This window comes from Phacochoerus africanus, chromosome 3 (assembly GCF_016906955.1).
Source record: "Phacochoerus africanus isolate WHEZ1 chromosome 3, ROS_Pafr_v1, whole genome shotgun sequence".
Taxonomy (NCBI): Eukaryota; Metazoa; Chordata; class Mammalia; order Artiodactyla; family Suidae; genus Phacochoerus; species Phacochoerus africanus.
In genome coordinates, this window is record NC_062546.1 from 52458017 (window position 1) to 52480539 (window position 22523).

At 49.7% G+C, this 22523-nt stretch overlaps 1 protein-coding gene across 3 annotated transcripts in view; it reads left to right on the forward strand.

The window, feature by feature from the left end:
• The first annotated feature begins 694 nt into the window (after positions 1 to 694).
• Positions 695 to 22523, forward strand: part of PLAT (plasminogen activator, tissue type) — a 28771-nt gene continuing 6942 nt past the window's right edge. Inside the window, exons 1-9 of one of the 3 annotated variants that reach the window (XM_047771790.1) lie at positions 834 to 966; positions 14286 to 14379; positions 15555 to 15597; positions 16937 to 16984; positions 17886 to 18023; positions 18369 to 18479; positions 18816 to 18990; positions 20274 to 20365; positions 22065 to 22236. In XM_047771790.1, coding sequence (XP_047627746.1) covers positions 14308 to 14379; positions 15555 to 15597; positions 16937 to 16984; positions 17886 to 18023; positions 18369 to 18479; positions 18816 to 18990; positions 20274 to 20365; positions 22065 to 22236 — 851 coding nt within the window. In that variant the 5' untranslated portion in view covers positions 834 to 966; positions 14286 to 14307. Of the gene's footprint in view, positions 967 to 14285; positions 14380 to 15554; positions 15598 to 16936; positions 16985 to 17885; positions 18024 to 18368; positions 18480 to 18815; positions 18991 to 20273; positions 20366 to 22064; positions 22237 to 22523 lie in introns of all 3 variants that reach the window. The other 2 variants (XM_047771791.1, XM_047771792.1) reach the window with 2 other exon arrangements.

Consider the following 22523-nt stretch of genomic DNA (forward strand, 5'->3'; position numbering starts at 1 on the left):
GAAGGATTCAGTTTATAGAGAAACGAAATGATTTCCCCCAAGGTGACAGAGCTGGGGAGTGGCTGATTCCTGGGCAGGGACACTTTCCAGGGCAGGTGAGCAGGGAAGCCCTGCCCACCTCTTGTTTACCTGTCCTCACCCTCCTTCAGGTGCCTGACTTTCCTCTGCCGTGAGGGCGGCTGGTCCATCTGTCCAGCTCTCCCAACCTCTTGTGTCTGGAGCAGCAGAGCTATTCCTAGAGATTCCAGAAGAATCCCCCTCCCCCTTCCAGTCCCCTCGGAGTGCATTAGTTTAAAAAAGTAAACGCCGCTTCTTCAGAAAGGGGCTTCAAGTCAGCGGGTCTTCAGCATCCATTGAGATGGTTGTAACAACAACAACAACAACAACAATCATAATATTTTGCTTTTTAGGGCCAGCCTGTGGCATATAGAAGTTCCCAGGCTAGGGGTTGAATAGGAACTACAGATGCTGGCCACAGCCACGCCAGATCCTTAACCCACCGAGAGAGGCCAGGGATCAAACCCACATCTTCCTTGATTGATACTAGTCAGGTTCATAACCCACTGAGCTGCACTGGTGACTGGTGACTAGAGTTCTAAAGGAAGACGTATCTTCAGGTCACAGTCTACCTCCCAAATTCCTGTGAATGATGACATCAGGACAGTGAATAATCAGCCCTGGCCCGAAGCCAGGATGGCCTGCGCCCGCTTCCAGGGGGAACTTCCTCCCCCTCTTTATAAAAACAGGCCCGCCCCGGCTGGGCTCCAGCGGCCAGTCCACTGGGCATCTTCCGGCGGCAGCAGAGAAGCCCGCCCACCCCAGGGCCACCGACCCCACCCCCTGCTTTGAAATTTAAAGGAGGCCAGAGCCGGCGCCGGGTGAGTGCTGCCGAGGTCCTGCAGAGCCCGGGGCTGAAGGGAGAGCCTGTCCGAGGACAGAAGACGGCGGCGGCGGCGGGCAGTGGCGGTAGGTGGGATTCTGCACCTCTCGGTCTCCTTTTCTCTCGCTCAAAAGTCTTTCTGAGTCGAGGAAGGAGCGCCCTCTGATCAAGGGGCCGACTTTGTGATTAGGGCCAGAAGCGGTCTGCGCCTGCAGGGAGCTTTCTTTGTGCATCTAATGGGGTGGGTAGGCTGGAGTGTTTGGAGGGGCGAGGCGATCGATCGGGGTCAGGGGTGGAGAGGGGGTGGAAAGGATGTATTTCCTGGAGCTGAAGATTGCAAAGGGGACAGTGAAAAGAATGGAACCCAAAGGCTCTGAAGAGACAATGGACGCGCCTCATGACTAACGGGTAAAAGATGTGAAAAGGGCTACCAGGGGTGAGTGCTCGGAGGGTCCCTGGGGGCATCTGGTTAGGCTGCCTCCCTCTGGGAACCCACAGGGAAACTGAGGCTGGGGAGGGTGGAGAGGGACTTGCCCACCGAGGCCGGGGACTAGAGGAAGGGGCTGGCCTCTGGGCTTCCCCTCAACACCCCTTCCTCTGCTGGCATCCCCTCCCCCACCTGGGTGCAAAGTGTGGGGACCTCAGAACTTTTCAACTCCAGGGGCAATCACAGCCATGTCATCTACTGCTAACATGTTCTGCAGGGAGCCTGTCTGGCCCTCAAGGGTTTCATTGTTATTATCTGCATTTTCTTAACCTCAAGGGGGGGAGAGAGGGAGCTCTCGGGTAACTGACGGCAGACTCAACCCCAAAGAAGTGTGGTAGTGAGGATCCATCGTGGTGGTTTTCTGCACCTGGCTGATGAGAGAAAAATTACGTGTGTGAGTGTGTGAAGAAATTCTGAAAGCCAGTTCTTAAGTGGATTCCTCCCACCCCACCCCCCAAAGGACTTCCTAGCAATTCTTGCCCGTGGGGCAGGAAGACATCCTGGGATGCAGACACTGACCGGTCCAGAATCAATAGATGCAGGTCAGCATGAGCTGCCCGGTAAGTGCTTCCTGAGCACAGAGCCAGATGGGGCAGCTGCAGAGACGCCGTGAAAATGGAGCTAGAAATAGCTCTGTCCTATCCATCGGTTGATTCTACTTAAAACGTTCTCCAAGACACCAGCCTCAAAGTGCTGGCTCTCATTGAGAGCAAATGAGAGCCACTCTTTGCAGAGTCTCCAGGACCCTCTCAGTAAATTAATTCTGGGGACCCTCGTATCAGATGCTCTTGGGGATAAGGCTGCCCTTGGTGGCTTCCTTACAGGCCTGGTTCAGTTCCTGCTTTGAGCGAGTAGCTGAGAAATAGCAACGGTCCTGTTACTAGTTTGTGCTCAAGGAGGGACTCTGGAACCTGGGGCCCTAGCTTGTTGGGGAGCAGAGCTGAAGATCAGTAGGAGCAACTCAGCCACAACCCCCCACTGGTGTGAGTTGAAGCCACCAGCGCCCCTCAGAAGGCTGTTGCGCTTCTGGGGCAGTTACTGTGCAGGTGGGGCCTGTCACTAATCCATCTGCGGCCTGGGGTTTTACAGCAGCGTAAGCGGTCCTTTGGCTTGATCGTCCTTTGGAGGGAGCAATGTTGGCCTTGGGTCTTCCAAAGCTTCCAGAGTGTGGGCAGGTCATTCGGGATCGGAGGCCAAGGTGGCAACCTGGTTTTTGGCTTTAATCATGGACTCAGTTCCAGTCAAAACTCCAAACCCGTGTGCTTCTCTGAATACCAAATATCTGTATTGAGTTGAAATGTTCAGTTTTGGAGTTCCCTGGTGGCCTAGAAATTAAAGACCCAGAGTTGTCACTGCAGTGCCTCAGGTTCAATCCCTGGCCTGGGAACTTCTGCATGCTCTGGGCGCAGCCAAAAGAAAAAAAAAGTGTTCAGCGTCAATGACTATTTGGCATCTGCTGTCTCAGAATAAAATTCCTATTTTCCAGGAGTGCTGATGAGATGGCCAGAATGGACAATTAGTGACCAGAGTATTCTGTTCATTCTTTCTTGGGGCCATTCGCTTTGCATAGAGAAAAATTCTGTCCATAGTTTCAGGTGGTAAACCTCATCCTGGTCAACCAGCTCAGAGAACCATGTGGCAGACTTCAAATTAAGCCAGTTAAAAAAGTGAGGGTGAGGGAGTTCCCGTCGTGGCTCAGTGGTAATGAACCCGACTAAATCCATGAGGACGAAGGTTCGATCCTTGGCCTTGCTCAATGGGTTAAGGATCCGGCATTGCCGTAAGCTGTGGTGTAGGTGGCAGATGCGGCTCAGATCTGGCATTACTGTGGCTGTGGCTTAGGCCAGTAGCTACAGCTCCGATTTGACCCCTAGCCTGGGAACTTCCATATGCTGCAGGTGTGGCCCTAAAACAAAACAAACAAACAAACAAAAACCAAGGGAAAAAAAAAAAAACTGAGGATGATGTAGGCTCACAGAAAAGGCTAGAAAGAATCTTAGAGACTACCCATCCTGATCCCACCCAAAAAGCAGCCACAAGGTTCCTGATATTGGCTTAGGTATACCTACATACATAAGGACAGCATGTTTTCTTAGTGATATTTGTGCATTTTATATTTCACTTCCCTGCCTGGGAAAAAGATTCCTATAGAAGGGCATAGAGAGATAAACCTCGTGATCATCTGAAAGTTAAGACCTGTGATGTAGGAAAAATGAACCAGTGGCTGGGCACATGGCACGCATTTCATTGTTTTTTAAAAGCACGAATCAACAGGTTAAGGACCTGGCCTTTTCACTGCTGTGCTTCTGATTACTGCTGTGGCTCAGGTTTGATGCCTGGTCTGGGAACTTCTGCATGTTGAGGATGTGGCAAAAAAAAAAAAAGCAGGACTCAGACAAGTTCTGCTTCTGATCATACTTCCCCAGGAAATGCTAGCAGCTCTTCTTCCTGTGGACAGGTACAATTGGGTGCCTTTAGCGGCTGCCCACGCCATCCACACCAATGGCCAGGAGCCAGAGGGTGACTCTTGGCCACCTGGCCAGCTGGGCAACACAGCATGGCTGTGTGATGCTTCTGACACACACACAGTGGCTGGGAGAGGTTTGTTTGGCAACTGACCTACAAGCCCTGATTCCACCTGGGGTCTCTGAAGGGATGGCTTCAAAGTCAGGCTAAACCCTGATAATGGGGGACCTTTGTATTAAGAGACTTTTCTGTTTCTTAGAGCATCACAAATACACCTTTAACTTACAACTAGACAATAAGGAATGCAAACTCCTCCTGCGAGACCCCTATCCTTAGAACCCTTGGGTGTTCCAAGCCACACTTCTTGCTAGGGATGTTCTTGAAGCAAGAGCCTGGGGTGTATGACTCAGACTCTTGCCCAAAGAAAGGTGTCTGTGCTGAAGATTAAGGGGCTCTGGAGTCCCCTGGTGGCCTAGCAGGTTAAGCATCCAATGTTGTCAGTGCAGCAGCTAGGGTCACTACTGTGGTACAGGTTTGATCCCTGGCCCAGGAACTTCTACATACTGTGGGCGCAGCCAAAAAAAATAATAAAGACTAAAGAAGGGGCTCTGAGAGTTCCCGTCGTGGCTCAACGTTAACGAACCCAACTAGTATCCTTGAGGCACAGCTTTGATCCCTGACCTTGTTCAGTGGGTTAGGGATCTGGCGTTGCCGTGAGCTGTGGTATAGTTTGCAGATGTGGCTCGGATCAGGTGTTGCTGTGGCTCTGGTGTAGACCGGCAGCTACAGCTCTGATTTGACACCTAGCCTGGGAACCTCCATATGCTGTGAGTGAGACCCTAAAAGAGACAAAAAAAAAAAAAGAAAGAAAGAAGGGGCTTTGGCTACTTGCTCCTAGTAAGTAGCCCCAACTTTGGGCTACGCTTGGTCAGCAACACCCCAGCATTGCCTGGTCCACTCCTACTTCTGTTCAGTAAACAGCTTATGTAGGATCCATTCCTGAAAGCTGACTTTGACCAGCCCCAACTGCAACAAGAGGGAGCAGCATCCCCTCCTTTACATCCCAGGAGGACCCCTTCTTCCTCTGTGTATCCACCTGCAGCCCCCCACACCCCTATCACAGTGCCGATAGCACTGTGCAATGGTTGTCTAGTTCCTTGTCTGCCCTGATCCTGAACTATGAGGTTTTAAGGATAGATTGCGTATGTCTTTTTGCCATTTCTTGGGCCGTTCCCTCGGCATATGGAGGTTCCCAGGCTAGGGGTCGAATTGGATCTGTAGCCACCGGCCTACACCAGAGCCACTTCAACACGAGATCCAAGCTGCGTCTGCGACCTACACCACAGCTCACGGCAATGCCGGATCGTTAACCCACTGAGCAAGGCCAGGGATCGAACCCGCAACCTCATGGTTCCTAGTCAGATTCATTAACAACTGCACCACGACAGGAACTCCAGGATTGTATATGTCTTTATACCATGGAGCCTGACCTTGGTGCAGGGTAGGTGCTTGTGTCTGATGTGATCAGAGTAAGTCACCCCCCCATGAATTCAGGAAAGGAGGAAACTAGACTGAGCAGAGGCTTGAGGTCTAGATGGATGGGGTGGGGGACCTGAGAGATGCTGGGAGAATGGTTCCCAAAATATTCCCAGACCCTTGGTTAGAGACCTTGGCATGGGCAGTTCCTTGAAGGTGGGAGAAGCGACCCGGTGGGGATATTAAATCCTAAACCCAGTTACTTCCTATGAATAATCTAAAACAGAAAGCCCAGGAGTTCCCTGGTGGTGCAGCAGGTTCAGGAGCCAGCTTTGTCACTGCTGCAGCCCCGGTCACGGCAGAGGTTCCATCCCTGGCCCAGGACCTTTCACATGCCATGGGCGCTGCCAAAACAAAACCAAAAACAGCCCACCAGTAACTTGTCTTGCTGTTGACATATTGTCACGTTCAAGAGAAAGAGGAACCTGTTTTCTTTTGCCCCCTCATAGCAAGAGCCAGGCTCTGCCACCTGGGCTGCAGAGAGACAGGAAAGATTTGTGGAGGGGTTTTCGGCGATGCTCCAGTTTCCTTGTTTTTCTTTCTTAATGTCTCTGGCTTTCAGACATCCGTGTGGTCTATCTCAGCACAGAGGGCCTGATCTTCTAGCTGCCTCTGAGACCCTGGTGTGTGTGGTGGAAATAGTCTGGGAGAGGCAAACAAAAAACCAGGTTGAAAATAGGATAAAAGACACCACCCCACGATCCAGGAAATACTGGCTCCCTGTTAATACTGATCTCTTCACATAGATGAAGCACGTGAAACTTGACATCAATTATAAAGAATCCGGTCACAGGTTATCATAAGATGTCCAGATGATCTAGGAAACAGGATTTGAAATTAACACTTGAACTTGACGGCGACCCCATAGAACTTAGCTTCCCTTCTGGGCCTTGTTCCAGGGAGAAGCTAGAAACTGTTGGTCCTGCCCCATCTGAAGTGCGCTCCTGGCACTAGGGTACAGTTTAACTCTGCTGTGCACCAGAGATAAGTAGGGGCTTTACCTGCTTCTTCCCTAATTGCCACCACAATGGATTCAGCAGGGCTAGGGTGGAAAGGATTAGCCCATTAGAAAACTGCCTGTAAGTGGCGTCTGGAGTTGGGCCCTAGGGCTTGTGCGCCTTGCATTCCGACCTTGCTCCTCTCCAAAAATCAACTCTGAGCACATTACAAACGTAACAGTCCAGCATCAGGACCCAGCCAGGGTTCTGGAAAGAGCGACCGTGGGGCTTTTAAAAGAACGGACCATCTATCCAGAGTCCCCAGGCCTCCCCTTACAAGATGCGACACGCCAAAGACATTTCCTTTGACTTTTTCAAAGTTCAATCCTTGCCTCCGTGAAAATGAGATAATAATATTGACTTTACTGATTCCACGGATGCCTGGCAAGGGGTGGGCACTCCAGCGTTCAGCCCCCACACAATTCTCAAAACTACGCTGTCACGTCACTTTTATAAAATGTGGACAAATTCTGCCTGGGGTGATACAATGAAAACCTCTGATCATTTTTGCCCTGATTCCAGTGTGTTGAAATCTTCAGGGAGACCAGAGAATTATCAAATGATTGCGTATTTCATTCCTCGGAGAGATGTTTGTTTTAGGGAGTGGAAGGGACAGGAGAAACTACCTCAGCGTTGTTTAAGACTCTCTTAGACTCATCTCAGACTTCAGGTTTCTTGAGGTTCAGACTTGATGGTACTATGTCCTTGCATCGAATAATGGAGTTAGCTTTGCCAGCTGAATCTTGCATCTTCTTGACAAGGATCTGAGTTTATTAGGAAAGGGCTTCTTTGGTTGTTGTTGTTCTTGTTTGTTTGTTGTTTCTTTTGGCTGTGCCCATGGCATGTGGGCATTCCCAGACCAGGGATCGGACCCGTGCCACAGCAGCGATCCCAGCCACTGCAGTGACACCACCAGATCCTTAACCCACTGTGCTACAAGCAAACTCAGGATTTCTTTTGTTTTTACCATATGAGGAGGGACTTCTCTTTTTCTAGATCCATAACTACACTCTCTGAGTTCCTCCAGATAAGCAGAATTACCTGGCCGAGGAATTCCTGTTGTGGCTCAGTGTGTGACGAACCTGACTAGTATCCATGAGGAGGCAGGTTCGATCCCTGGCCCAGCTCAGAGGGTTAAGGATCCAGTGTTGCTGTGGCTGTGGGGTAGGCTGGCAGCTACAGCTCTGATTCAGCCCCTGGTCTGGGAACTTCCATATGCCGAGGACGCGGCCCTAAAAAGCAAAACAAACAAACAAACAAAACCCACAGAATTACCTAGCCAACAGTGCTCCGTACACATCGTCCTTAGTGGGTTAACATCCTATAAAGCTCAGACACAGGTCACATGCCTATTATTTTGGAGAGGCTCTGAGGAGAATTCCACCCTGAGTGGAGATGGGTGGGGCTGGTGGAGCCAGGAGAGGATTCTATTCCATTCACCTCTTTGGAATCCATCCAATTAGATAAGAAAACAGACTCTTCCTCTCTTGCTCCCTAATTAAAAAGAGTTTGGTCCAGGAAGAGGGGAAAATCAGCTTTGGCACATCGAGAATTTTTTCCCTTTTTGCAAAGCAAAGAATTGCTTCTGTGACGGGAATGTTCGAAAAATGTTTTTTTTTTTGTTTTTTTGTTCTTCTTTTTTGTTTTTTAGGGCCACACCTGCAGCATACGGAATTTCCCAGGCTAGGGGTTGAATTGGAGCTGTAGCCATGTGGGATCAACGGAGCCTCATCTGCGACCTACACCACAGCTCACAGCAACAATGGATCCTTTAACTCACTGAGTGAAACCAGGGATCGAACCCACATCCTCATGGATACTCGTCAAGCTCGTTACTGCTGAGCCACAATGGGAACTTCTTGAAAAATGGTTTTTATTCTGAGAACATAAACTCTGTAAAAAACAGGACCTGTCTTGGTGAGACCAGAGGCACCAGGCTAACAGCTCAGGCTCTGGGCTGATGCTGGACCAGACACAGGTGAGCTTTGTCAGAGCTCATCCATCCCTTTTTCCAAAGGCTGCTTCCTCCCCCATCTTACCTTGTGTCTCGTGTCTCTTGTCCTGATGCGGTGGCAAGACTTTGCAGTTCCAAATTGTTCTGACCGCTTCTTTTCTAATTTGTTGGCACCCTTCCTGGGCATGATGGTTGAGGGTGGAGGGAGGGTGTTTGTTTTGAAGCCGTGAGTCATCTCAGGGTTTTGCTGTTCTTGGAGATTGGCTCTCTCTTACTATGATTTCCAGAGGCTTTGCAAAGTGAAAACCACACAGGAATCCCCTTTACCAAAGATGAAACTCGCAACCTTTCCATGGGGTGGGATGTAAAAAGTGATAATAGTATCCATTTACCTTTATCTTTCCCTTGCAATTTCCAAGGTCCTTCTTGCCTCAAGGGGAAACTGCAAGCCTTCCAGTCCTTTTAATATCTGGGGCAAGTGCACTCTTTGTACCTAGAATCACAGAACCACTGCCTTAGGTCCTAGGTCTTTATTGCAGATCATGTTATGGAATGTGGTGGGGTGTTTTGTAAAATTACTTATCCCCGTTGGTAAGTATTTCACAGTTGACGGAGCATGTGCCCACTCATGGCATCTGTTCTCACAACAACCAAAACCACAGAATGTTAGCCTCGAAGAAAACCCTGAGAGTTCAGCGCCCTTGGGTTTGCATCCCCTGGGGCTGATTTGAGAGCTCAAATTATGGATGCTTTTTGGAAGGGCCACATGTTCATTTTCCTTGTCAGTCATTTTGCAAATGAGTTCATGCATATGCAAATGAGGGTGCCAGGTCCTTTCCTGAGAGCAGATGTTTCTGGGGGCAGGTGAAGGAGTAGGAGGATGGGGGCAGGATGGGTCATGCAAAGGGCAGTGAAAGGACACTCTGTTTCCCCAGGCCCTTCCTCCGGCTGTCCTGCTGCCACTTCCTGCTGCCACTTCCATCGGCCCTTGCTAACCAGTCCCCATCCATCAGCATTCCCCATGTCACCACTGCAAAAAGGAACCCTGCGGTTCTGGCTTCAGTTTCCCAGCCACAACAGCACACCCTCTTGGCTCTGGGAGACCAGCCCCCCTCCCTGTTTCCCAGACCATTGTTCCCATTCTCCCCTGGAGCAGTCATCATTCACGGTTGTTCAGAGGCCAGAAAACAGAGTCATTCTGTCTCTGCGGCCAAGCAGGACCCTGCACAATGTCCAGGCAGGCACCGCCTTCCCACACAATGATGCCAGCCAATCCAGGCCATGCTTTCTTTGCCACATGTCTGCGTTGCCCCCAGACCTCTGTAATGTTTCTAATTTGCACAGATTCTTTGTCAACTTGCCAAGCTCTGTGTTTACAGATCTCCATCCCCTGAGGGGGTACCTTTTGCAAAACTGCAAAAACTGACGCTATGGGCCAAGGTGGGCCTGCCAGGGCTGGGGCCTGGGGACCATTCCACACACTCTCCCCCCATAAAGTGATGCTTCCAGTGACTTAGAAATTCCAGTCCCACGAATATCAGCCATCCTCGTAGCTTTTCTTTTTCCTTGTCTTTCCTCCTTCAATCCTTCCATCCTCCCTTCCTTCCTTCTTTCTTTCCTCCTCTTGGCTCCTTGCTTTTTCAGTTCTTTGATTCTGGGAAACTATTAAATGTAACAAAAGAAAGAGTCCATAGAAAAAAATGACAAGATGAGCCTCCAGAGGACTTCTAACCCTTATCCCTCAAATCTCGTGGGGGGGGCACTCAGCGCCTCTCCCTTTGATGGGAGCCTTTGGGCTGGGGTTGAAATCCACCCCGGGTCCAGTCTGTTTGTGGTGTCACTTGTTCTTTGTTCAGCCGCTGCCCCCAGACCTCCCGCCTCTCTCCAAAGAGAAACACAGGCCCATGTTTTTCTTCCCTCTTTCTTGCTCCCTTGTCTTGGGACAGCCTGGTCCAGCTGTCTGCAGACAGGATGACTAATTTCTTTGTCATCCTCTTCCCCACTCGTCCCTGTCCAGCTGCTTGTGGGGCTGCTGTGCAGAGAGGATGGAGCTATCACGGGGTGTGTTTGAGACTCTTTGACTCTGGCTCAGCTCCAGGCCCAGCAAGGCCACCAGAGGCAGAGGGAGATAAGGACTGAGAGAAGGGAGACAGGCTCCAACTGTCCCAGAGCAGAAGACAAGAGTCCACTCCTTTCCCCAGTCTGCTGATTCTTTAGTTGCAAAGGGGTCTGATGTGGTGCAGCTGTTGAAGCCTGGTCCAGGGAATGCAAATGCCCTCCCCCTTTTTGTCTTTTTAGGGCTATACCCACAGCATGGAAGTTTCCATGCTAGGGGTCTAATCAGAGCTGCAGCTGCCAGCCTACACCACAGCCACAGCAATGCCAGAACCAAGCCACGTCTACGACCTAGGCCTCAGCTCATGACAATGCTGGATCCTTAACCCACTGAGAAAGGCCAGGGATCGAACCCGAATCCTCTTGAATACTACTTGGGTTCATTACCCCTGAGCCGCGATAGGAACTCCTGCAAATATCTTTTTAGTTTTTTTGTTGTTGTTGTTTTTTGTTTTTTGCTTTTTATGGCCACACCTGCAGCATATGGAAGTTCCCAGGCTAGGAGTCAAATTGGAGTCGTAGATGCTGGCCTACCCCACAGCCACAGCAACACCAGATCTGAGCTGTGATCTTTGACCCATGCTGCAGCTTTTGGCAATGCCACATGCTTAACCCCCTGAGCAAGGCCAGAGATCAAACCTGCATCCTCATGGATCCGAGTCAGGTTCTTAACCCACTGAGCCACAACAGGGACTCCTCCTGTAACTGCCTTAATACTTCACTTGCCACTCTGCAATTTTCCAGTGTCTAGACTTGTATTCCGTTGAGGAGGACCTTGAGCTCTCGAGGTCACACAGTAACTTGACGGGCCTCCAGAGAAAAGGCAAGCCCCCCATGTCAGGGGATAGAACTTGTTGGCAGCCCAGCTGGTTGGCAGAGAGGATGAAAAGGAGTCAAGTTTCCCACTCACAGGCTGGTTCAGAATTTCTTTGTAAAGTCCTGAGAGGGTAGAATCTCCCTGTCTCAGAGGCTTGGCTGAGATAACAAAGGCTGGGACAACCTATAAAGGTGGGGAAAAGGATGCACGGCAGGGAGTGCACAGAGGGGGTGTGGAGGGGTCTAAAAAGATCTATTTTCAAAGGGCTTTGGGGTCATGCATGGGATTAAATGAAGAAGTGGAAGGAGTTCCCATGGTGGCGCCGTGGAAAGGAATCCGACTAATAACCCTGCGAATGCCGATTGGATCCCCGGCCTCAGTGAGTTAAGGATCCGGTGTTGCCGTGAGCTGTGGGGTAGGTCCCAGACGAGGCTTGGATCTGGCGTTGCTGTGGCTCTGGCATAGGCTGGCAGCGGCAGCTCCGATTCGACCTCTAGTCTGGAAACCTCCCTATGCTGCAGGTGCGGCCCTAAAAAGCAAAAAAATAAATAAATAAATAAAAGAAGGGGAATTTAAGAGGAATTTGGGGAAATTTTGAGAAAAGAGGAATTTGAGGAAATCTGGAACAACTCCCTGGGATCAGATGGTCCCCCACGTGCTGCAGTTTTTGGGCGATTCCTACTGCTTCCTTCTGCAACTGCCCGAAACCAGCCCAGAGCTGCAAGCTTCCTGATATGAGTGAAAAAAAGGCCCCCATGCGGCACACCCCCACCCTGCCCGGGAAGGGGCCCTTCGCAGGCCAAACTGGAACAAAGGCCCAGATCCTGGCTTCTTTTAGTTTCCTTTGAGATGGGGGCAGGGGCGGTGGAGGATGGGGCAAGCTGCCTGGCCAGACGCCCTGGGGGCAGTGGAATCTCACTGCCCAGACCATCCCATCCGCTTCCACATAGCTCTGTGCCCTCCTCTGTCCGTCACCAGCCACCCCAGCAGGCCCCTGGGCACAGAACATCCTTTTCTTTTTAGGGCTATACCTGTGGCCACAGCCACAGCAACGCACACTATGAGCCAAATCTGCGACCTACACCACAGCCACAGCAATGCCGGATCCTTAACCCACTGAGCGAGGCTGGGATCGAACCTGCATCTTCACAGACACCAGTTGGGTTCTTAACCGCTGAGCTGCAACGGGAACTCCCACCCTCCTTTGTTTTTCATCCTTGGCGTGAAGCGGGGCTGTGGCCTCAGGAGGGGAACCAGCCAAGCTGGGATGAAGGTCCTAGAGGGCTCTGAACCCGCTCAACTGAGGAGACCCTGGGGATCGTGGGGAGGAGGGCCAGGGACAGCTCCAACATTGTTGTGACTGAGGGGAAATGAGTCAAAGGAAGAGAAGCCCTGATTTAATTCTCATGGACGAGGGAGTGAGTGGGCCTGCCAGACCACAAAATAACACCCCAACCAACTAACCTACTGGAGGCTGCTAAGGGGGAGGCCCCCGCCCCCACCCCGGGGAAAGGCACACAGAACCAGGAACCAAGAGCAGGAGTCTAGAAAGATCCTAGTCTCATCACCAAGACCAGGTACCTCCCCTCCTTTCTGCAAATCTGCACTTCCTGGCTCTGTCTTTGAAAGAGTCTGGCTCCCCCTTGGAGAGGAGAGGGGAAGGGAAGGGGGAGGGAGGGCCTGTGGAGGAGACTTTCCTTTAGTTGCATGAAGAAGCCTGGATAGTGTGGATTTTTTTCTTTCTTTTTACAGCCACATCCACGGCATGTGGAAGTTCCCAGGCTAGGGGTCAAATTGGAGCTGCAGCTGCCTGCCTACGCCACAGCCATGGCAACGTAGGATCCAACCCGTCTCTGCACCCTACACCACAGCTCATGGCAATGTCAGATCCTTAACCCATGAGCAAGGCCGAGGATCAAACCCACATCCTCATGGACACTAGTCGGGTTCTTAACCCACTGAGCCACAACAGGAATTCCCGGGAGCTTGGAAGTTCAGGTCATCTGAGGAAGGCTGGGTCTGTGATGTCCCCGCAGCAAAATCTCTAGGGTTTCCTCTGAAAGTTAGAGAGGAGACATCGCTATGGCTCCATCTAGTAAACCTGAGGGCAGGTACTCACTTCAAGGGAAACCAGGCCAGCCTGAGGTCCTGGGCTGCCAGAAAGTGCAGTGGTGGTTTCATCCTTCAGCCCACAGAGATCAGGGCAAAATCACCTCCCCCCCTCCAAAAAAAAGGAGTTCCCGTTGTGGCTCAGTGGTAATGAACTGACTAGTATCCATGAGGACGAAGGTTCGATTCCTGCCCTCGCTCAGTGGGTTAAGGATCTGGTGTCGCTGTGGCTGTGGCATAGGCCAGCAGCTGTGTCTCTGATTTGACTCCTAATCTGGGAAATTCCATATGCTGCACGTTCAACCCTAAAAAGACCAAAAAAAAAAAAAAATTCTTCCAGCAACACTTGTCCATGGACTGATAAACAGATAAGCAAGATGTTTCCACAAGGACCGAGGAATATTATCCAGCCTTAAAAGAGAAAGCCATTTTGACAGACACAGGCTACAACACTGATAGACCTTGAGAGCCTGGTGCCAAGTGAAATAAGTCAGACACAAAAGGACAAATATTGTGTAAGTCCATCTATATGAGTTACCTGGAACAGTCAAAGTTACAGAAATAGTGAATAGGGTGGTGGTCGCCGGGAAATGGGGAGTTAGTGTTAAGTGGATGTAGAGCTTCCGCTTGGGAAGACGAAAGTTTGGAAATGGATGGTGGTGACAGCTGCCCAACAATGTGAATGTACTTCATGCCACTGAACTTATACTTTAGGATGGTTGCAATGGTAAATTTTATGTTGTGTGTATCTTACATACAAAATATACATCAGTTTTTAAAAAATACCATCTTCCAGACACTTGTGATGGCCTGTCCTGCTGTGGGTGCCGATGCTCGAGGGACCGGCAGGTTCCTGAACTTGGCCATCCTTTCAGACCTCTCACATCACACGACTAATCTCTTTTTTCCCCATCTTCTTCCAGCATTGGAAGACACTGAGGAACAATGTATGCACTGAAGAGAGAGCTCTGGTGTGTGCTCCTGCTGTGTGGGGCCATCTGCACCTCGCCCAGCCAGGTGGGTGTACAGCTTGGGGTCTGTGCTGGGACCCACCGGACACATGTCCTTTGGCAGATAATGCTTGGGATCCACGCTTCCAGGGGGAATCCCAGGCATCCATCCTGATTTGAGAAAACGCTGCCTCTCAAATGCCTTCTTTGGAGTTGACTTTAAAGGATGTGTTTGCATAATGCATTCCTAAAAGACAGGGCACGTGCTGTAAGCCGTGGGAACATTTGAGCTGCCTGCGGACTGCTTGCTACCTAGTGGGGACGGGAGCTCTACAGTACACATGCTCTGTAAAGATGCCGGCAGCCAAAGGCATCACAGAGTCAAAGAGTGTTGCCCCCACAGCAGGATTTTAGAGAAGGAAGAATTGGAACCGCTACATGTAGGGGACAGCAAGGGGTGTGTGTGGGGGTGGGAGGTGTTCAACTCCACTAACCACATGTGGCTGTTTTAATTTTTTATTATAATATTTTATTTATTTAATTTTTATTTTAATTTCATTATTATAATATTTTATTGTTTTCTATTATTTTTAGAATTTATTTTATCTAGTGGATTTACAAGGTCATGACAATCAACAAAGTGATTCAATTATACATGTACACACATCCATTCTCTTTCAGATTCTTTTCCCACACAGACTATCACAGAATACTGGGTAGAGTTCTCTGTGCTTTATTAATTTAAAAATAGTTAAAATGAGGAATTCCCTTGTGGTGTGGCAGCTTAAGGAGCTGGTGTTGTCACTGCTGTGGCTCTGGTTACTGCTGTGGCAAGGGTTCAATCCCTGGCCCTGGAACTTATGCGTGCCACAGGCGCAGCCAAAAAATAAAATAAAATGAGTTAAAGTTAAATGAAACTTAAAACCCACTTCAGTCACACCACCTCTGAAGTGCTCAGTCCCCATACATGACCAGTGACTGCCATATTGGATGGCATGGATATTAGACATTTCCATCACTCAGAAAGTCCTTTTGGATGGTCTAAGAGAGGAAGAATTAGACAGGGAGGCAGGTAATGAGCATTCCACCTGGACCAGTTACCTGAGGGGGATGCTCTGGGCAGGTGGTATCTGACTGGTGGGCTGATGATGGTCTTCTGATTTGATCACCTTTATTCTCAAGACACCTTGCCTGTGCTGATCCTTCTTCCCTTCCCCCCCTCCACCCACCATGTCTTTGCAGGAAACCCACAGGCGACTCAGAAGAGGAGTCAGATCGTACAGAGGTGAGGTTACTGAGGTGGACAGGGGTCAATGGAGGCGGGAACAGGGCTCAGGGTCAGGGTCAGTGTGCTCTAGGCTCTGTTGGGGATTTTCTCCCACTGTGCCCTGCTTACCTAAGCTCCAATGAAGGTGAGGCTCTGCAGAGATGTCTGCGTCCTCATTCACTGCTCACATAGGCTCTGAGGGGACAGGAACAGGTGTGTTTCAGGGGCCAGCCAGCAGGGAGTCTCATGCTGCTGGAAGCCTGCCAGCCCAATGGCCCAAAGTCCTGTTACACAGATGGGAATGTAGCCCAGAGAGCCTGAGTGACTAGGCCAGGGTCACACAGCCTCTAGGCTGTGGGGCCTTTCCCTGGGCTGTGATCCCCATCCTCCCAGATTCCACTTGGCATTGTTGTTATCTAACACCTCTGTGCCTCGGCTTCTTCAGTGGGTAACAAGGGGATAACAAGCCTGGGATACCTCACAGGAGTGCCATGGGAAGACCTCCTCTGCAAAGCCATGTCTAGAGTTGACCCTAGAAACCCAAGGAACATTCCACCAGGATCCTAAGAATAAAAAATGGGAGTTCTGGAGTTCCCGTCGTGGCGCAGTGGTTAACGAATCCGACTAGGAACCATGAGGTTGCGGGTTCGGTCCCTGCCCTTGCTCAGTGGGTTAACGATCCGGCATTGCCATGAGCTGTGGTGTAGTTTGCAGACACGGCTCGGATCCCGTGTTGCTGTCGTTGTGGTGTAGGCCGGTGGCTGCAGCTCCGATTCGACCCCTAGCCTGGGAACCTCCATATGCTGCGGGAGCGGCCCAAGAAACAAGAAATAGCAACAACAACAAAACAACAACAAAGACAAAAAAAAAAAAAAAAAAGGGAGTTCTCATCATGGCTCAGTGGTAACGAACCTGACTAGTACCCATGAGGAGGCAGGTTTGATCCCTGGCCTCGTTCAGTGGGTTAAGGATCTACCATTGCTGTGAGTTATGGTGTAGGTCACAGACTTGGCTCAGATCCCTCATTGCTGGGGCTGCGGGGTAAGTCGGCAGCTACAGCTCTGATTTGACCTCTAGCCTGGGAACTTCCATATGCCGTGGGTATGGCCCTAAAAAAGCCAACAAAACAAAACAAAACAAAACAACCCCTCCCCCAAAAGAAACAGAAAAGAAAAGAAAAAAGAAAAAGTTAAAGAGTTTTTAAGTTGGCATTCTGGTTTGCAAACAGAGAGGGAGACAGAGGGAAATCCATATCCATGGGAGTATACTTCAATTATCTTCATTATGCCAAAAATACTCATGGAAGTAGCGCCATGTCTGCACAGACTAAAATGTCATTTTCTTTGTTTTGGGCCAGAAATGCGTCCTCTCAGTGTGGTAATACGCATGCGGATCAAAAATTCTGGTAGGCAACTTGCATACATGTGCTTATTTTTGATTAATTAAAATAAGAAGTTAGAGTATTAATAGATGTGTTTTGATAGATAAACTCTCAAAACAAGATAGATAAACTCTTTCAAAACAAGGGCCCATCAGAGGAAAAACAATAAAAGGGGTCTTTTAAAATTATTTTCCCTGGAAGTTCCCATGTGGTGCTGCTGAGGCACAGGTTTGATCCCTGGCCCAGGAACTTCATATGCTGCGGGTGAGGGCAAAAAAAATTGTTTTATGCAAGTGTAGTTCATGTTTCATTGAAACTAAAATAAGACAGTAGAAATATATCACTATATTCTAGAATATATTTCAAGAAAATAACTGCTTTTCAGAGCACTTCTAGAAACTAAATGTAAAGATCACATAGTTGCAGTTCCCACTGTAACTTGGTGGGTTAAGAACCCGACTAGTCTCCCGAAGATGGGGGTTTGATCCCTGGCCTCACTCTGTGGGTTGAGGATCCAGCATTAGCATGAGCTGTGGTGTGAGTCACAGATGCAGCTTGGATCCCATGCTGCTATGACTGTGGTGTAGGCCAGCAGCTGCAGCTCCAATTTGACCCCTAGCCCAGGAATTTCCATATCCTGCAGGTGCAGCCATAAAAAAAAAAAAAAAAGACCACATAGTTGTTTGTAAAGTAACATTGGCACTACCCTCTAATAAACTTGATTTTAAATTGTTTTTTTTTAATAACAATTAAACTAAATGAAAATGGTGGTTGGTGACAAAATATGGAGTATTTGTTGTCTTCCATCTGAGAAGAGAAAGGAATAAAGGATGGATTATCCTGAAAGTGAGCAGGACAGGTGGGGGCAGGGCTCCAGTTTGGGGTGAGTCATGCCCTAAAGAGGCCAGCCTGTCTCTCGTTACAGTGACCTGCAGAGATGAGAAAACACAGATGATATACCAGCAACACCAGTCGTGGCTGCGGCCCCTGCTCAGGGGCAACCGGGTGGAACACTGTTGGTGCAACGATGGCCAGACCCAGTGCCACTCTGTGCCTGTCAAAAGTAAGTGACCACCCAGGCCAGGCTTTGAGCCTTGGGGTCCAGTCTCCCAGCCCAAGCCCTATCTGTCACAGTCCTTGGCCTGTCCAACCCTCAAGGGGGGCTCAGGCAGCCTCCTCCCTAGGCCAAGGTAAAGGTGCCGAGGAGAACGCTTGAGGCTGCGGGCCTCGGTTTGCTCATCTGTAAAATGGGGGAACAGACTTTGTGGATTGCTATGAGGAGTAAATGAGTTCGTTTTTGTAAAACACTTAGAATAGTGCCCATGTGTGGCGAGCATATTTTAACTCCGACTCATCTCCTCTTGGGCTGCTTGGACAGTAATGGGGTCCCCTTGCTTACACTTGACAGGTTGCAGCGAACCCCGGTGCTTCAATGGGGGGACATGTCTGCAGGCTGTCTATTTCTCAGACTTCGTCTGCCAGTGCCCTGTGGGGTTCATCGGGAGACAGTGTGAAATAGGTGAGTGGCCGGCAGGTGGGTGTGAGTGCGCGAGACCCCAGCTGACAAACCTACCTGGCGAGGAAAGGAAGTGTGTGCATACGGGGCAAGGGTCAGGTGGGGTGGGCAGGCCATCCAAGGCCGGTTGGGAAGCCAAAGTGCTGGGCCTGACAAGCAGAGCCCTGGGCGCCAGTCTGGAATCTGGCTCTGCCCCCATCAGCTGGGCGACCCCAGCTACCCCAGCAGCCAGCATGCCTCTGGTTGGCGGTGATGACAGAAGCGGAGGTGAGCTCCCTTCGGGAATTAAGTGACCGGGGGCTCTACATGCAAGGTGTCGTGTGTCCCGCTTTCCCTCAGATGCCAGAGCCACCTGCTACGAGGACCAGGGTATCACCTACAGGGGCACGTGGAGCACAACAGAGAGTGGGGCCGAGTGTGTCAACTGGAACACCAGTGGCCTGGCCAGCAAGCCCTACAATGGGCGGAGGCCTGACGCTGTCAAGCTGGGCCTGGGAAACCACAACTACTGCAGGTGAGTGGGCTGCCCCCGCACTGGGAGGTTTCCTCTGGGGAGAAGCTGCCACAGTTGGCAAAAGACCTGTGTCAGACCTGTCAGGTTTCTCCAGAGAAGCAGAAGCAAAAGGAGAGAAATATATATACACACACATATATATAATTACATGTTTATATATTTTATATATATAATGTATCTTCCAGAGAAGCAGAACCAATAGATCTATATCATATAATTATATAGTACATGTTTATATAATTATAGTAATATATTTACATATATATAGTAAATAATTAAATTATTTATAATTACATAAATAAATAAATTATTTATAATGACACAAATATATAATTATATGATATAGATCTATTGGTTCTGCTTCTCTTGAATAGCTATAATATATAATTATAACTACATATCTAATTATATTACATTTATGATATATAAATATATATAGAGAGAAATTTATTTTAAGAAATGTGCTCATGTGATTGTTGCAGCTGGCAGATTTAGAAACTGTAGGCAGGCCCCCAAGGTGGAAACTCAGATTGTTAGTCTATACTGCAGTCTTGAGACAGAATTTCTTTTCAGGGGAGTTCCCGTCGTGGCGCAGTGGTTAATGAATCCAACTAGGAACCATGAGGTTGCGGGTTCGGTCCCTGCCCTTGCTCAGTGGGTTGACGATCCGGCATTGCCGTGAGCTGTGGTGTAGGTCACAGACTCCATTCAGATCCTGCATTGCTGTGGCTCTGGCATAGGCTGGGGGCTACAGCTCCAATTCGACCCCTAGCCTGGGACCCTCCATATGCTGTGGGAGCGGCGCAAAGAAATAGGAAAAAAAAAAAAAAAAGAAGAATTTCTTTTCAGTTTGGCTCTTCACACCTTTGCCTTCGACTGATTATATGTGGCCCACCCACGTAATGGAGGATAATCTCCTTTCCTTAAAGTCAGCTGACTCCAGATGTGGAGCACATCTGCAGGTCCCTTCACAGCACCACCTAGGTTGGTGTTTGATTGAGTAACCAGTCATAACAGTCCAGCCAAGTTAACATATAAAACTCACCATCACAGTCCATCCCTTGTGCAACTTGCCAGCCATGTGCATCTTCTTGAACCACAATCAATCATCAATCTCCAAAGGAAGACAAGGACAAGGTCATAGCTCCACCCAACATAACGCAACTCTCCTGTGTATAACAAAAGCCCAGAATTCCTTCCCCAGAAGAGGGAGCATAGCTTTTGGGTCCAAGCCACAGGCTTCACTCTTCACCTCCCCTGGCCTTCCCTGACTGATTTTTCAGAAACCCAGACAAAGACTCGAAGCCCTGGTGCTACATTTCCAAGGCAGAGAAGTATACCTCCGAGTTCTGCAGCACACCCGCCTGCACCAAGGGTAAGTGCAGCCTACCTCCCCATGGCCCCTGAAGCCTCATGGGGAGCAGGGTCTGGAGGCTGATGGTACTTCTGCCAATGAGGAGACAAAGGAGTGGGCCGGTAGGTAGGCACTGTGGTGTCAGAGGGAAGAAAGGCACGAGGCTCAGGTTAGGTCCTCGCCCAGGCTTCTGTCTAACTAGCTGTTTGTTTGACCTTGAGCTGATCTCTGCACACCTCTGACCGACAGTTTCCCCACTGACAGAGAAGACAGGGCAGGGCCAGTGGTTTCCTTCTGAGAATGCATGGAGGTTCTCCCTTGCTCAGTGGATTAAGGATTCCGTATTGCCATGAGCTGTGGTGTAGGTCCCAGACACTGCTCAGATCCCACGTTGCTGTGGCTGTGGCATAGGCCAGCAGCTGCAGCTCTGATTGGACCCCTAACCTGGGAACTTCCACGTGCCACAGGTGTGCCCCCCACAAAAAAAGACTGTTCATGTGAGAAAAGTTCCCAGATTTAAAAAATACTAAGTTCCTGTGAATTTACTGGTGCTTTCACAAATAATTATGTTATGTATTACAATGGTATGAAAAATATGCTTTAAAGTTCTAAATGTGCATTCAGACTACAGCTAATGCTGATGGACTTGTGAATTTGGGAACTCTTAAAATTTTATTTTTATTTTTGGCTACACCCTCGGCATACAGAGGTTCTTGGGCCAGGGACAGAACTTGTGCCCTAGTAGTGACAATGACAAATCCTTAAACACCAGGGCACCAAGGAACTCCTGGAAACTCTTTAGAGTAACACTAAAGCATACTCCCCATCCCCAAGATCTGGTATAAATTGGGATTTACTGGTCCTGATAAATTTTTTTGTTTGTTTGTTTGTTCAGGGCTGCACAGGCAGCATGTGGAAGTTCCCAGGCTAAGGGTCTAATTAGAGCTGCAGATGCTGGCCTATGCCACAGCCACAGCAACTTGGGATCCTTAACCCACTGACTGAGGGCAGGGATTAAACCTGCATCCTCATGGATACAAGTTGGGCTCTTTGCCGCTGAACCACGACGGGAACTCCTGGTCCTGATAAATCTTAAATGTCCCTTCTCATTATGCTATTTACATATATGTAAATTTACTATAGTAAATTTTTACTATAGTGGTACACCTTGTCAGTGTCAAATGGGGAGAAAAGAAGGTAAAATGGGGTAACTATGTGAAAATTTGAAGCACTTGAAGGTTCAGCCTCTCCCTTCCCAAGTCTGACAAACCCTTCAGGACCCTGACAGACAAAAATCTGAGAAAACTGGGCCTGCCCATGTGTCCCCCAATAAGCAGGAGGTTTACAGAAGCCTGTCAAGTATAAACAAGCAAATCCCTAGTCACTTTGCAGGCAGCTCCAGGAATAATCTCCACTAGCTGAACTCAGCATCCTTTCCTGCTAAACCTGAGTATATCTCAGAGTCTCTCTCAACACAGCCCTCAAGGAAGCCATGGCCCGTGATGGAAGTCGGCACCGGATGGAAGCTGCGTACCATCGCCTGTGAAAGGGCTTGAAGGAGAGGAAAGGGGAGGTGGGCTGTGCCCGGCCCTCCTCACGGCCAGGCTGGCCACCATGGACACCCCAGGCTGCCAGCTCCACCTCAGGCCCTGCTGCAAACCTCATGAGCCCACTTTAGCATGGGTGGCTTTGTTTCAATCTGAGATCTCTTGTGTTCCAGAAAAAGAGGAATGCTACACTGGGAAAGGGTTGGACTACCGCGGCACCCGCAGCCTCACCATGTCTGGGGCCTTCTGCCTCCCATGGAATTCCTTGGTCCTGATGGGCAAAACTTACACAGCCTGGAACAGCAACGCACAGACTCTGGGCCTGGGCAAGCACAACTACTGCAGGTGCGCAGCTCAGAATCCCGGGCGTCTGCGCAGGGCGGGGCGTCCGCGTAGGGGAGGAGCATCTGTGCAGGCGTGGGGCTTTGGGGTTGGGGCGGGACCTCTGCGCAGAGGCGGGGCATCTGCGTAGGGGTGGAGTGCTTGGGCAAGGGGCGGGGCGTCTGCTCAAGGGGCGGGGTTGGGGAGACCATTGGGACAGGATCTGGTGCTGAAAGTTACATGAAAGACCTAGATGGGATGGAACAATGGCCTCCAACCTATTCACTGGCTAGAATAGCACCCATTGTGAA